Source organism: Scomber scombrus, chromosome 13 (assembly GCF_963691925.1).
Source record: "Scomber scombrus chromosome 13, fScoSco1.1, whole genome shotgun sequence".
In the NCBI taxonomy this organism is placed as follows: Eukaryota; Metazoa; Chordata; class Actinopteri; order Scombriformes; family Scombridae; genus Scomber; species Scomber scombrus.
In genome coordinates this window covers 26,315,523-26,330,023 of record NC_084982.1, presented here as the reverse complement: position 1 = coordinate 26,330,023, position 14,501 = coordinate 26,315,523, and the positions used below count along the sequence as shown (strand labels likewise).

General features: G+C 37.4%; 3 protein-coding genes across 3 annotated transcripts in view; 2 read left to right on the top strand and 1 right to left on the bottom strand.

Annotated features, from left to right (window-relative positions):
* lrrfip1a (leucine rich repeat (in FLII) interacting protein 1a) overlaps positions 1-2,200 on the top strand; it is a 56,362-nt gene extending 54,162 nt beyond the window's left edge. The window contains exons 24-29 of the mRNA XM_062431334.1: positions 235-409; positions 596-645; positions 732-852; positions 1,463-1,542; positions 1,629-1,733; positions 1,858-2,200. Of these exons, the coding sequence (XP_062287318.1) occupies positions 235-409; positions 596-645; positions 732-852; positions 1,463-1,542; positions 1,629-1,733; positions 1,858-1,965 (639 nt within the window). The 3' untranslated portion in view covers positions 1,966-2,200. The remainder of the gene's footprint in view (positions 1-234; positions 410-595; positions 646-731; positions 853-1,462; positions 1,543-1,628; positions 1,734-1,857) is intronic.
* Positions 2,201-5,294: 3,094 nt separating this feature from the next.
* Positions 5,295-9,776, bottom strand: tyw5 (tRNA-yW synthesizing protein 5). Its single transcript, XM_062432007.1, has 8 exons — positions 9,645-9,776; positions 8,681-8,835; positions 8,528-8,597; positions 7,610-7,654; positions 7,055-7,192; positions 6,679-6,766; positions 6,409-6,525; positions 5,295-5,757 (listed from the first exon to the last, which is right to left on the bottom strand). Exons 1-8 carry the CDS (start codon positions 9,723-9,725, stop codon positions 5,435-5,437), a joined length of 1,017 nt encoding a protein of 338 aa, XP_062287991.1. The 5' UTR covers positions 9,726-9,776; the 3' UTR covers positions 5,295-5,434.
* Positions 9,777-9,908: 132 nt separating this feature from the next.
* Positions 9,909-13,382, top strand: maip1 (matrix AAA peptidase interacting protein 1). The gene is made up of 5 exons (XM_062431333.1): positions 9,909-10,199; positions 11,263-11,334; positions 11,850-11,976; positions 12,065-12,215; positions 12,305-13,382. The coding sequence occupies exons 1-5, from the start codon at positions 9,909-9,911 to the stop codon at positions 12,381-12,383; spliced, it is 720 nt and encodes a 239-aa protein (XP_062287317.1). The 3' UTR covers positions 12,384-13,382.
* Positions 13,383-14,501: the final 1,119 nt, after the last annotated feature.

The following is a 14,501-nucleotide window of genomic DNA, read 5'->3' as shown; positions in this document are numbered from 1 at the left end:
ATATTTTCTGTTTCTTTGGTTATCTACAATAAAAGAAAAAATAAGGGATATCACTTTGGCCTTTGGGAATCAATAATCCAAACTTTTTCACCATTTACTACCATTTTATAGAAGAAACGACTAATCAAGATAATAATTGTTAGTTGCAGCAGATTAAACTCCACTCATGGTTCACGTCTTCTTTCATTCAGCACATTTACCTCTGTATTATTTGGTCATATAGTGTGACTGTAGTCCTACGTGCTGTGTTCCCTTGCATTGACCCTCATGTCCACAGTTATGCATGCTAACTTTCCCCCCTCACACTCCGCTCCATCACTCCCTCATGGATGCCTGCTCTGTTGCATGCATCAGCATCCCACCCTGACCCAGCCCCCTCCCACCATCTCCCTGGCTCCTCCCACCCCTGGTATGTTAACTTATTTTATCTTTTTAAACACCAACAGTAACAGTTTGATTAATGTTGTTATTATCTGTATTTTATTATGGCATTGTGATGCATGCTGTCCCATTTGTATTAATGATAAGTGACCAAGACTCAAATGTGAATTAAGCTTTTCTTGTTTTTACTCAAACGTGTGTTTTTATCTTTCAGAGATTCGACTGAGGAAACTGGTGGATGAGCGTGAAAAAATGATAGATCAGGTGAGTCTGTGATTCCTCTGTTATCTGAGACATGCATGTGACTGATGAATTTCACGTGGTGTAACTCATCAGCTGATGTGTTACAGGTAAAGAAGTTGAAGTCCCAGCTGGAACAGAAGACACAGAAAAATGGCACAGAGAGCGGCTCGAGCCCAGAAGGTGAAATCCTTGAAAACGGCAACGATCCAAACATGATAGAAGTGCAGAGTAAGTTCACTCAGTATGCACAGACCCACTACTGTGGAAGTGTGCTACTTTAAAGACAGGTGCACAGTTTAAGTCGGGTCAGGTGTGCATATGAACAGTGAAAGAGGTTTTTCCTCACTGCAATCATTCCTCCTGTTCATACTGACTATTAAAAGATCTCTTTAAAATGTGCTTTCAATGTGAAGTGATGGAGGATAAAGTCCACAGTGTGTCCACACAGTCATTTAAAAGTATATGTGAAACTTCTATTCAGCTTCATCAGTCTGAGTTAATCATATCAAGTGATATCTGACACATTTACAGTCTTTTTAGCATCAGATTCCCTCTTAGTGTTTCCCTGTTGAGCTGTGGTGGAAGTAAAGGAACAAAAAGAGGGACTTTGGCACCAAAAAGACTGTAATATTGAAACATGTCTCATTTGGACAGATCTGAAGCTTCATATTAGCTTCAGATCAACTTTTAAATACTTTATTTTTGCACAGAAGGAGAAGAAAACATGTTTAAAATTAATCTGACTGTTGCTTTAAGACAGACTTGAAACATTGTGAACCCATCCTTTAACTGTCTCCTAAAACTCAAGATAAATTCTGCTTTTCTTAATGTGTTTCAGGAGATTCCAGCAGACAAATAAGTGAAATGAAGTTCAAACTTGTGAAGGCAGAACAAGAAGTGACGGCTTTAGAACAAAACGTAAGCTGAGAAAAGTATAAATTCACAACACACTTAAAAAACACGACAATATCCACAGCTAAGGAGTCCATTTTTTTGTTTTCCAGGTGACCAGACTCGAGGGTCAGGTGGGACGCTACAAGTCTGCATCAGAGAACTCAGAGAAAGTGGAGGACGAGCTAAAAGCAGAGAAACGGAAACTACAGAGAGAGGTGAAGTGTTGTTTTTGTTACGCTGCAAATATTAGCAGAAAGCATATTTAACAGGCTTTAACATGCTCTTATCTCTTCTTCTTCTTTTTCTTCTTCTTCCTCTTCTCCCCATCTTACCCAACAGTTGCGGACAGCACTGGACAAGGTTGAAGAACTCGAGTCAAACAACAGCCACCTCAATAAACGACTGGAGAAGATGAAGTCGACTCGTGGCATGGCACAGACTCCATAGCAACAAAAAAAAGAAAAAGAAAAACACACTTTCTCTTTATCCAAAACTGGCTGATCACTTGGAAAGGAGTTCTGAGTTTTTGGGGTTTTTTTCTCTTTCATCTGCTGCTTGAGAGCAACCTTAAGAAAAAAAAAAAAGATGAAAAAAAAAATATCAAGAAACTTAGTTATCATATCCACAGAATAGAGAACACAAACAAGCAAATGTGCCATTTCTTTATCTATGTTCTGTCTGATGAGAATGCTGCGTAGCTTTGTGCACTCACACAAACTAAAAAAAAAAAAAAATACATGAAAATGAAGGGAAGCGGATGTTTGTGTACTTCAAGACTTTTGGTTGAACCTCCTGAAGTTTAGCAACGCTCGTGGCCGAAGAAGGAGAAGAAGGGCCTCGTGGAAAGAACTGGGACTGCAAAAAAAAGACTTCTCTGTTAAGTTAAGTGAGAGACTAAATATTGCACTGCCCCTTTTTTTTTTTTTTCTTCTGCTGCCTCTCGTCAAGATTCAAGATATTTTACTTGCCTTGCTCAACATGGAGTGCAGAGAATTCAAGAAAAGACAGAACGCTGTGGGTGCAGTGATCAGTACCGATGTCCAACGTATGGCCCAAGACTTTTTACCTTCAGGGGGGGCATGAGTGCTTTGTGTGTGTTTGTGAATGAAAGAGTAAAATGTATGTGTATTTTTTTTTTCCTCGTTTGCATCCAAAGCCAAAAGTATTTTTAAAGAAAACATGACAAATGTCTGGATGTGTTTTTAGGGAGCATCCCCAACATAATATATCATAACTATCACAGTCAAAGAGTCACCAGCTTTCAATACAGTTGCTAAAGTGGGAGTTACCCCTTTCTGTTCCCCCCATTTCAACATGTTTATCAAACTCATTGTAGTTCAGGGGACACATACAGCCCAGTTTGATCTCAAATCTGAGTCATACAGCGATTTTCACACTTTGCAAAGTTATCCAGTGGGCCGATTGGACCCCCTAGTGAGCCGGTTCAGGCCCGAGAGCTGCATGTTTGACACCCCTGATTTAAACCATATCCTCAACATTTAACATAGAAACACAGGACACTCCTGGATAATGTAATGATCCTATAGGTTCATATTAAGACCGCTGGTATCAATTATTTTAACCTTGTTTCTGAGAACTAATGTTTTATTTGTGATTTTAGCAGATGGCTAAGAATACTACAATACCCATGAGCCTCGGCCTCCGTTGCCATGGAGAGGAAGCCAGTCGGAGGCGCGAATCAGAGCGGTCTAAACACTTAATTGTTGGAAGTTGTAAACAATAGTCATGGTTAATGTTTTTACCCAAAAGTGACCCAATAATTAAAATTAAATCATGATTTATTTTAATTTAATTAAGTTTCTTACTGAAATGCATCTTGGGAGTCGTAGTTAACTAGTTTCCCACCGAAATTTCAGTCTAGAGTCTCGTACCTTTGACTTTTTATCAAACAACCAGATAATATCTAACTTTTCTGTTCTAACTGTGAGTCAGGTGATGTTATTTATGGGAAAAATGAATTAGATTTCCACTTCCTGAACCGGGGGCTCCACTTTGCAACTCTATACTCTTATCAACTCAACTCAACTCTTATATTCATGTAGTTGCAGCCTGGTGCAGATAATTGAATGTTGAACAGCTGATGCCCGACAACAGCTTGTCCCACAGCCTGTAACTTTCCTTCCACTAAGATGCAATAGTACGTCAGAGCTTTTATTTTTTTCCCTGCTTCATATCACTGGTTGGCTTTTGTGCGCACACTTAATTTGCTGAGACTTACTCAAAGAAATGTGACAACGGGGGACTCAAAGCGGTGAAAGCAGGAGATAACTGAACACACTGGGGAGATGCTGCTTCACTGTTTACAAAGCTTTAAAAATGTTTGTAAGGAAACATAAAGAACTGTAATCTTTGTGCAATAAAACTTCAAACTATACTGTATCTGCATGTGTGCGTTTTAGTCCCGGACTCATAAATCTGTGCCTTATTGTAAGGTTTATGCTCCTTATACCAAGCTGTTTCATCAGGGTTGCTGCTTGTTCTGGAGCTTTTGACCATATTCCACAGTCCTCATCCACAGATGGAGTTTGCTCCTCTGTGGTGGATCTGTAGATGATCAAACTTTCCAGGATTCTCCACACTTCCTTCTCCATGTTCATTTAAAAGTTGACACATGTGCAAACTCCTTCTGCTGATGAAGGACATGTGATAGGGTTGAAAGCTTTGGGATAAACTAGTGAGTGGACCTTGAGTTTGGATTATTTGGTCAATATCTGAGGTGGTTTCCAGTTTCATGTGACTTCACAAGTCAAATGTACAACTAAGGATGGGTACTGATACCAACCGAGTACTTTGATACCCATCATGTGAATAGAAGCATTCAATTGTATGAAATGTGACCAATCCTCCACAATGATTTGAGTTTTACACAAATGCATTTTGAAAGTCTTCATATTATTAAGACTTTCAGACAATCACGTGTCGCATTAAATAGAAGAACGCTTGTGTTGATTGGCTGTGAGGAAATCCATACAAGTACTCATATTTTCTAGCTCTGGGTGCAAAAAGGGATGGATTGCAGGTGTTGCTTTATTTCAGTCGATAACTTAAAGGTATTGAGTGCCGATACCCAGCTCTATGTATGACTCACATGACTGATGGATTATATAAAGACACCACTGTGGTTGGAGGTGAGACAGTCACACAGGTTTGGAGAATGAAGCGTGCTATAATGGAGTGATGGTAACTTTAAGGTATTTCACTATAAGTCCTTATTGTAGCATTTTTAAGCAGCATACGAACAGTTAATACATGGTTTTAAACACTATTTTAGTTATAAGTTGTATAATATAAATATATGTATTTTTTACAGTTAATGAATGACAATATAGTAAAACACAGTTGTAATAATGTACAAATCTGTCTTCATAGCAGAGGTTATAATAACTAATACTGTACATTAACAAACTCTTCAAAATATGTTTACATTTACAATTATAGTGTTATAAGTAATTTGTTAAATGTTTATATGCTGCTTATGAATGCTAAATAAGGGGACTTCTAAGTAAAATGTTACTTGAGTGACTGCACCTCATTGTGTGTGTGTGTGTGTGTGTGTTTAAATCAGAGACAAGAGATGCAGAATAACATTCTAAAGAATACTTAAAGATAGATATGTGGAAGTGTTTATGTGCAGAAAGTCTTTTTTCAACATTACAATAAAAGAAACTCAGGAGGAGCGCTGTAGCTGCTGTTAAAGAAACTCTCAAAATATCAACATGTGTTTTTGATTTCTGACAGAGAAAAAAATCTTTAAATCTTTGTAAAAATGTTTTAATCAATATAATAAAGACTTTTTTTCAGCAGGTCAAACTGAACAAAACATGGATGAATTACAGCTGTTTAAAGATTTTCTCCACAGTTGTCTGGACGCTCATCCTGGTCTCTTATATACAGTCTATGATCCTGGTACAGAGGAAGGACTGCTGGGTAAAGTGCTGTTAGAATCCTCCTGCATGTCTGTGTTTGATGGACTCTCACAGTACGTCCGCTTCTGGATACGTTGAATCATTCGTCGGCCGTAGAAGTCTCTATAATCAGGAGGAAGTTCATCCAGAGTGTGCAGTGCTCTCTCCAGCGCCTGAAGGGCTCGTGTTGCATTCACTGGGTCTTTATTACCGTACGGGTCCTTTTTATCGTAGCTGTCTGCAGGTAGGTGGCGCCAGAACACGTTAACGCCGACACCGAACTGCAGCGTCAGGGTGTTGTGGAACCACAGAGCTGAAAGAAAAAAAGGCAGGAAGCATTTATGACCATCTTTAACATTGATATCCAACATTATAACAGCATGTAAATGACAAAAAGCACAATATGTCCCCTTTAGTAAAGATGTAGACTCAACTCACTTCCTTTTTTCTCCTTTCCTCTTCACTAATTCACCCCTAATTGTCCCAATTAAGTTCACCTGGTCTACTCAAGCTATTATTTAAAGACTACACTCCCTCTCACTCTTTTTCACTTTCACATGGGGCGTTAAACCTGGTAAGAGGTTTTATATTATTCTTTAGTTAACATCTTATCCTATATAAAGCTAGTTAACCTTATTTTTAAGACATGGGGATAATTTGATTTATTGTGTAAATTTATCTTTTATCTTTCACACTTGGAAACCCACGTGTCTTTTTCCCCCCTCCATTTATTGCTGCACTGATACAATTCCTAATTAATTGAATTAAACCTTTTTGTTAAGAGTGAAGTGAAGTTTAATGGCCTTCCTCTCCACACATCCTGACTGATGATAATCAACCTTTTCTGAGCCTTCTCCTTCACATCCCCCTTTAAGCTTACTGCAGGAGTTTGTCATGAAGAGAAAACATAATGACGATGTTTTCTGGTGGAATTGGTTAATATGATATGAATAGTAAACCTCACCAGGGATAAAAAGCAGGTCTCCAGGCTCCAGCACACACTCGTATCTCTTTGCTTTCACAAACTCAGGAAACCGTTTCAAATCTGGGGAGTCGATGTCCAGGACCTCTGATTTATCACCTGATGTGTTAAATTATCATTAAACTACATTATAAAATCATACCAAGCTGTAAAACGTCTAGTTCATAGAAACACATGGCAGCAATATCAGAGCTGATTGATTTCGTCAATATGAGAACTCAAACCCACAGACATCTTTCCACAGCTACTCACCTGACAGGTAGAGGTGTAGTGCATCCTGTGGGCTGTACAGAGCAACTCTCTTCCTCCCCGTCACCTGAGCCAGCAGGTTATCCATCACCTGAAGAAATGAACACACAAAGAACAGAAGTGGGAGAGATTATTGAGGCGAGAATCCTAGAAATAGTTTTTAAAAACTCAGGCACTTTTGAATTAGAAGTGAACCTGAGGTGTGAGTCAATGATTTAAGTCATCCATGCTCAATATGTTAATATAAATACATCACAGCACTGACTTTCTGGTCTGTGTGAAGCTTCAGACTCTATTTGCAGCTGATATCTTACTGCTGGCTTATTTTATTTTTTTATATTTAACCTTTGTGCCACCTCACAGCTCCTCCAACACTCACATCGTAGTGCGTCCACAGCTGCAGGCCGCAGGAGCTGATGCGGAAGACGCTGGAGAAAAACTGATCTGGTTCAAAGAAGTTCGGAGTATGAAAATCCTCCGCCAAGTCTGGGAACTGTTTGCTCAGATCAGCAGGTTCCTATAAAAGAGGAGGCACCTGTGTCACTTTTTATTAGAAGGCTCACAAAACATCCTGAGTCTAAAGGTAGCTCCTGACTGGCTGAGGTAGGAGAAATTCAGTTTTTGTCTTGGATGAATTTACAAAGCATTTTAACACTAAAAGTTGCTCTTAAGTCAGAAGTTAAAAAATGTCCTATAAAACTCAGAAGTCACTGAGACCTGCTAACAAGCTGCAGGTATTCAGCAATTCAACAATAATAAACTTTGTAAAGAAATATTTTGATGATTGAGTATATACAGATTGAAGGAGAGAAGTTATACACACATATACATTTAGAAATCCACAAAAAAAATCTGTATTTTAGTTGCTTTACGATGTGAGAAATATACACAGTAATGTTCTATCTTCACAGATTTTATAAGAATTTCTAAATACCTTTCTGACGTCTTCACCCAGAGATCGTAGATAATAACTCTCATCCTGAAACAGAAAAAAGGTTTCTCTCATTATAATAACATCCTGCAAAAAAAATCTAAGAGCCACTTCAGTATATAACTGTATCTTGTATATTGTTTATATTGTTATCACGCCATATACTGTGTGCTATCATATTATTTAAAGTCATACAATAGGTAAGTCATATTTTGAATAGTATATTATAAATGGACTACCTAAGGAAATGCTTAATTGTTCAAGTGCTATAATTATTAGTTATAGAGCAACAATGATTACTTGATTGAAAATTAATCACCAACTATTTAGATAATTGATTCAATGTTTTGAGTCATTTTTTGAGAAAAAAATACCCAAATTCTCTGATTCTCAGCTTCTTAAATGTAATTTTTTTTTCTTCTGACAGTAAACTGACCATCTTTAAATTGTGGACTGTTGCATCTTGGACTTTGGGAAACAGTGATCAACATTTTATAGATCAAACCGCTAATTGATCAATCTAGAAACTATCCACCAGATCAATTAATAATGAAAATAAACATTAGTTGCAGCTATAACTGGTTATTTATTACAGCTGTTAGGGATTTAAGGCAGTTTTAATATGCATGTGTAAAAAGGTTTAGCAACAATGTGCTGCTAAGATGTAGAGAAGTCTGCAAGAAACCTTAAAACAAGCTTTTAATTGTGTGATAACATATGGTGTGGTGTTACAGTGTAGGAACAGAACATGAAGTCAGTAATGAACCAGACATTGATGTTGTTCTATATAATTTCCCTTCTGGACTTGTAAGTTCTTTGTTTTCACAAGAAAAGTTGGGTTCAAATCAGTGGAACATGAGTCAAAACTGAGATACATGACAGATAATATCTACTGTAGGAAACATGGTGAAATATATTTACCTCACACAGGAAGAAGTCAGAGTGTTTTTTCTCAGACGCCCTTTTCACAAACTCATTGAAAGGCAGAGTCCTGTGAATATAAGACATTAATGAGACATCTACAAAGAAGGAGGATTTATTTGTAAGAGGAAGACAAAGAGAGGGAGAACTCACTTATATGCAAAGTTTTTGTGAAGGAAGTCCATCTGTGGCACAGTGGACACATGAATCTTCACATCCTTGTTTCCTCCTTTTTGTCCCAAATACTCGACGGTCCACTTTTCCAGACACGGACCGAGACAAACACCTCTCAGCACGGCTGGCCTTCGCTGGAAAACAACACACAAACATAAGATTAGATAAGATGTGTCTTTATTGATCACCCTTGGGAGAAATGCAAATTGACACAGCAGAGTGAGGATGAAAGTGTACTAAATAAGACAAAATAGGACAGTACTTTATACAGTTACCTGGATTTCTAGCAAATAATCTGCAATATAAATGTGCAAATATGCTGAATTTCCTGAGATTTACATACAGAATAAACCCTCATACAGATAAAAATAAATGTGCAGAAAATCTGATATAAATACATGTGCAATGTTCCTGGGATTTATATAGTCAGGTACTTAAAACATCTGCAGCTTCAGTGTGTTTTAATTGTTAGTGAGGGATGTATGTATAAAAAAAAAAGTTTAAAGGTTCACATTTGCTGTTATCATTCCTCCTGTTCATACTGACCATTAGAAGATCCCTTCATAATGTACTTATAACGTAAGTCTGTGCAAAAATAATGTATTTAAAAGTTGATCTGAAGCTAATATGAAGCTTCAGTCGTCCAAATGAGTCAAATCAAGTCTTCTATGTTTCAACGTTACAGTGTTTTTAGTGCCACAGCTCAACAGGGAAACACTAAGAGGGAATTTGATGCTAAAAAGACTGTAAATGTGTCAGATATCACTTGATATGACTAACTCAGACTGATGAAGCTGAATAGAAGCTTCACATCTGCTTTTAAATGATTTTCTCCTCCATTATTTACACTGAAAGCACATTAGAAGATCTTATTATAGTATGAACAGGAGGAATGATTGACTGTAATCTCTTTTTCGCTATAACAAAACAAATATAATCTTACCTTTGGATAAATATCTTGCAGGAAAACATCTCTGTCTACTTCTGTAAATATCTGCACAGGTATTTTCTCCTGCAGCTCCATTTTTTAACATGATCAGCTGTGCAACTTTAACATGCTGCTGCAGGTAAACAGAAAAGCTGGTGTCACATTATTAGCGCTCCGCATAGAAACAAGACGATAAGAGGATTTTATATACATGCATACAAGTTGTTTCCAATCGGAAGATAAAAGTACAAGGACAGGAAGTGTTGCATGGTAGAAAACATGGCGGTGTTATTCAGAGGTTGTTGCAGGTTTCCGTCAACATTAAGCATCAGTCGTGTGGTGCTGACCGGCTCCGGTAAAGCACGGCTCCCCCGGTCTGCAGGGGCCGGTGTGGTGTCTGCAGCAGCCCGGCAGTACACCTCGGAGCCCGGCGGGAGCAAGCAGAAGGTCGTGTTTGTGGGAATCCCAAACCCAGTCATCTGGTTCCGCACCAAGATCTACTACTTTCTGATCAGAGCTTACTTTGATAAAGAGTTTAATATAGAAGAGTTTACAGAGGGAGCGAAACAGGTGTGTAAAAATACAACAATATATGAGTTTATTGTGTCATTAAACCTAAAAGTAACAATACTGCAATGTGTAAATACTACAAGTAAAAGTACTGCATGACAAATACTTCTGCAGTAAAAGTACACAAGTATTATGAGCATGATGCAGTAAAAGTACTGCAGTATTATGAGTGATGTAGTATGCAGTATTACAGTAAAAGTACTGCAGTATTACAGTAAAAGTACTGCAGTATTATGAGTGATGTAGTATGCAGTATTACAGTAAAAGTACTGCAGTATTATGAGTGATGTAGTATGCAGTATTACAGTAAAAGTACTGCAGTACTATGAGTGATGTAGTATGCAGTAATACAGTAAAAGTACTGCAGTATTATGAATGATGTAGTATGCAGTATTACAGTAAAAGTACTGCAGTATTATGAGTGATGTAGTATGCAGTAATACAGTAAAAGTACTGCAGTATTATGAGTGATGTAGTATGCAGTAATACAGTAAAAGTACTGCAGTATTATGAGTGATGTAGTATGCAGTAATACAGTAAAAGTACTGCAGTATTATGAGTGACTGACTACACACTAGTTTCATCTTTAACAATGTGTTGTATTTTAAAAGCTTGTTATATTATCCATTGTGTCAAATCTTCATCTGAAAAGTAACTAAAGCTGTTAAATAAATGTAGTGGAGTAAAAAGTAGAAAGTAACATCAAATTAAAGTACTCAAGGTACACATACCTTACATTTGCATGTAAATACAGTAATTGAGTAAAGCTACTTTACTGTACTGGGCGGGATCAGTGGGTGATTTATGGTTTTGTAATCTGGCTACTTTGGGCGTTAATCTAATCTCAATCCCCAACAACCTGGCACCCGTCCTGACAGACAGACAGGTGTTATTTATAGAAAGCCATTCAGGATTTCTGTCATCACAAACATTTTCGAGCCAATTGTGGTCCAGTATAGAAGTGTACATTTTGTAAACTTGAAGCCTATTTCTCATTATGACCTGAATTTATATTGTATCATGTGTCTGTTGTTGTTGATTTATGTTTGTTTAACTCTTGCAGGCCTTCATACATGTTTCCAGGCTGCTGTCACAATGTCAGTTTCAAGCACTGGAGGGGTTGGTGGCAAAAGATGTGAGTACGAGAAAAATCCTATAATATATAAAAGGCATGGAGGCTCTGGTGCCTTACTAGCTGCCCACATGCAACCTATAAAGGCTCTCAAGTAAAAACAGTATCAACCAGTGGTTTATGACTGGATAACGATTCATAATAACTGTACTAAAAAACAAGAGGAGTTCAATTTTATAGTCAAAAAGACAATATCTAAAAAGATAATGTGATAACAAATATGACGTTAATGCATATTGTTTGTAACATAAGATCAAGATATGAATATGTCTGATGTGTTAAAGGATAAACTGGCAGTATTTTGATACTTGTATATACTTTATTTTGTTCTTTTTTTCTTTCTTGCTAAGTTCATCATGTATTTTTCTTCTACGAGTCTGTGTTACTATGTTGTACATGATCTGTGTGAACCCCAGGAAGAGTAGCTATCACCATTTATCTTAATAGCTAATGGGGATCCTAATAAACTAAGCTTAACAGGTGTAATCTCTTTGCTGAACTTTTCATTTTCCCTGCAGTTGATCGGGAAGCTGGAGGATAAATGCAGCCTGCTGCCGCTGAGCTCCATGCAGGCGCTGTCCGCTGATCCAGATGAGATCATGCACAGCACACCTGGAGACGTAGGAATCTACTACGATGATAACGGTCAGCCAACACAATCATGGAGAACTCTTATTATACCTTATGACGCCACGTTACAGGAAACACATTAATCAGAGTGTGTCTTTTTCAGGGAGGAAGTTTGTGAGTATTTTGATGCGTTTCTGGTATCTGACAAACGCACGTCTTCCTGAAGACTCCGTGGAGGGAAGTCACATCTTCAAGGTGACCATAGGTGAAGAAGGAGAGACAGAATCCAAGAGGCTGCTAACTGCACATTATGAGTGAGCGAACATATCATTTACATATCATTTCTAGCCTGTTTGATGCTTATTTGACTCTTCTAATCTTTCTTTTTTTGCTTTGCCGACAGATTCCAAAGGGAGTTTACTAAAGGAGTGGCACCAGACTGGACTATCACGAGGATAGAGCACTCCAAGCTTTTAGATTAAGGCTGTTCTGATTTGAGGTCGATATACTGGAGGAAACCAGTCAAAGACACTAAATTCCCCTTTTTAGTATTTGTTTTCATGAAATCAAAGAAGAAACTGTTCAAGGAAGGAAAAAAAAAACCAAGACGCAGATGAGATGAGAGCAACATGACATTGGATTCATCCACTATGTGCACTCTTCAAGTCTGTTCAGATGCTTCCCAGAACTGTCTGCAGTATTTCTGTGTTGCAGGTTGTTTTTCTTCACTATGTAATATCACAGAAATCAATAATCAGAAGGTTGTTAAGTCTCACTCTTGAAGGCTTTGTACATTCGGGAATGGAGCCAGAGGAGTCAAATGCTATTTTCAAATAATTCTTAGCCTTATTATTATAACTATTGTGTAATATCAGAGAGGAGGGAGCTGTTGTTACTGCAAAAGACTCAACAGCAAGATAAAAAAACAACATATTCTGAGTTGTCCAGATGTAATAAATATCTCCAGTTTAATATTCCAAGCAAATACTTGATTATTTGACTTCTATCTGATGGCCTGATTCATGACTGAAGCTGTTATGAGATTTTTAGATCTGCTGCTGCGCATACTGTCAAATGTAGATGCAGAATGTGTTAAAAGGTACAAACACAGGGTGTAGAGTTTTTAGTTTTGACTTCATAAACAAAATGTGAAATCATTTCCTTGAAGATCACACATGTTTTTGCACAGAACTCTCACACCTTGATTAAAGGTGATAAATGCTGTATTAAAGACATCTTACCTCTCTGTTGAGAGCCGTGTGGCATAAAGATGTTCAACTTCAATGTGCCAGATCAGAAAAACAATGTTTTTCTGTTATTGTTGTTTTTTTGTCCACCCTAAATATTTGACCTGTTGCAGTGTCATGGCTCTGACACACACGCTGTATACAATATGAAATAAACTGAATGTGTGTACATGTGTTTGTAATGGTGAATGCAGCTTCATGCAGCTGCAGCAAACTTCTGATTGTTTTATTAAATATTAGAAAAATGAAGAATGTGGTCATTTCCTGTAGCATCTTCCCTCACTCACTGCAGTATATCGACAATATTTAGGTTTTTTTAAAATGCAATCCTGGAAATCACAGTACAGCCAATGGCACTTGTCTCTACAATTATTATTATGTTTTTTGACATGACCCTCACCACTCCTCTCATGTCCTGTTTTCCCTCCTGCCGACTGGAAAGAGGTAGAGGAGCATCTGCTGCAGATCTAGAAGGATGCTGAACAGCTTCAGCCCACAAGCTGTAAGGCTTGTAAACAGACTGTGCCCCCTCCCCCCCTACACACACACACACACACAAACACTTCCTCACCTATTAAAGATGATCTCAAACAGACTGACAGCAGCACTTTACTGACACTGACTGGAGCTAGTGAAAAACAGCATTTCTTTCTGAATGTGCAAATACTCAGAAACAAATGACAATAAATACATCTTCTAATATTTGAAAGAAACAAATGTACAAACTACAGGCAAAGCTTCACAGCTTTTCAAGTCTATCTTGAAACAATTTTCACGTGCTCAAATGAACATTGAAACAGGCTTTTCTTGCTTTAATCATGCAGTCAAAGTCTCTTTTTGTTACTATACTTCCACCACAGCTTAACAGGGAAACACAAAGAGTTAATTTTAATTAAAAATAATAATAATATGTATCAGTTGCACTCAAATGTTTTAAGGACAAGTCATGAAATTTTAAAGTAAGAAGTATTTAGAGTTTATTTACAGTTTTCAAATGTTAAGATGGGTCAAATTTGACACTGAACAGTAGGCTATGTAAGGCTTAAGACACACTTGGAAAAATTGTGAGCTTTTCCTTTCAAGTAAAGGGCATTTAAGGGGTTATGTAAAGAGTTTCTAAAGTTGGAAGAAGGATTTTAACAAGATAATTGAACTATTTTTGTGTCAAAAACCATATAAAACACAAAACATTCAGAGTTTTTTATATGCATTAAAAACATGTACAACCAAATAGACTGAAATCCTTAAAGATAAGTAAAAAATCAAATTACCTAAAAAGCTTTATAACAAATTAAATTTAGCACAACCAACTTAATTTAGCAATTCCTAGTAGACAAACAATGTCTTACTCAC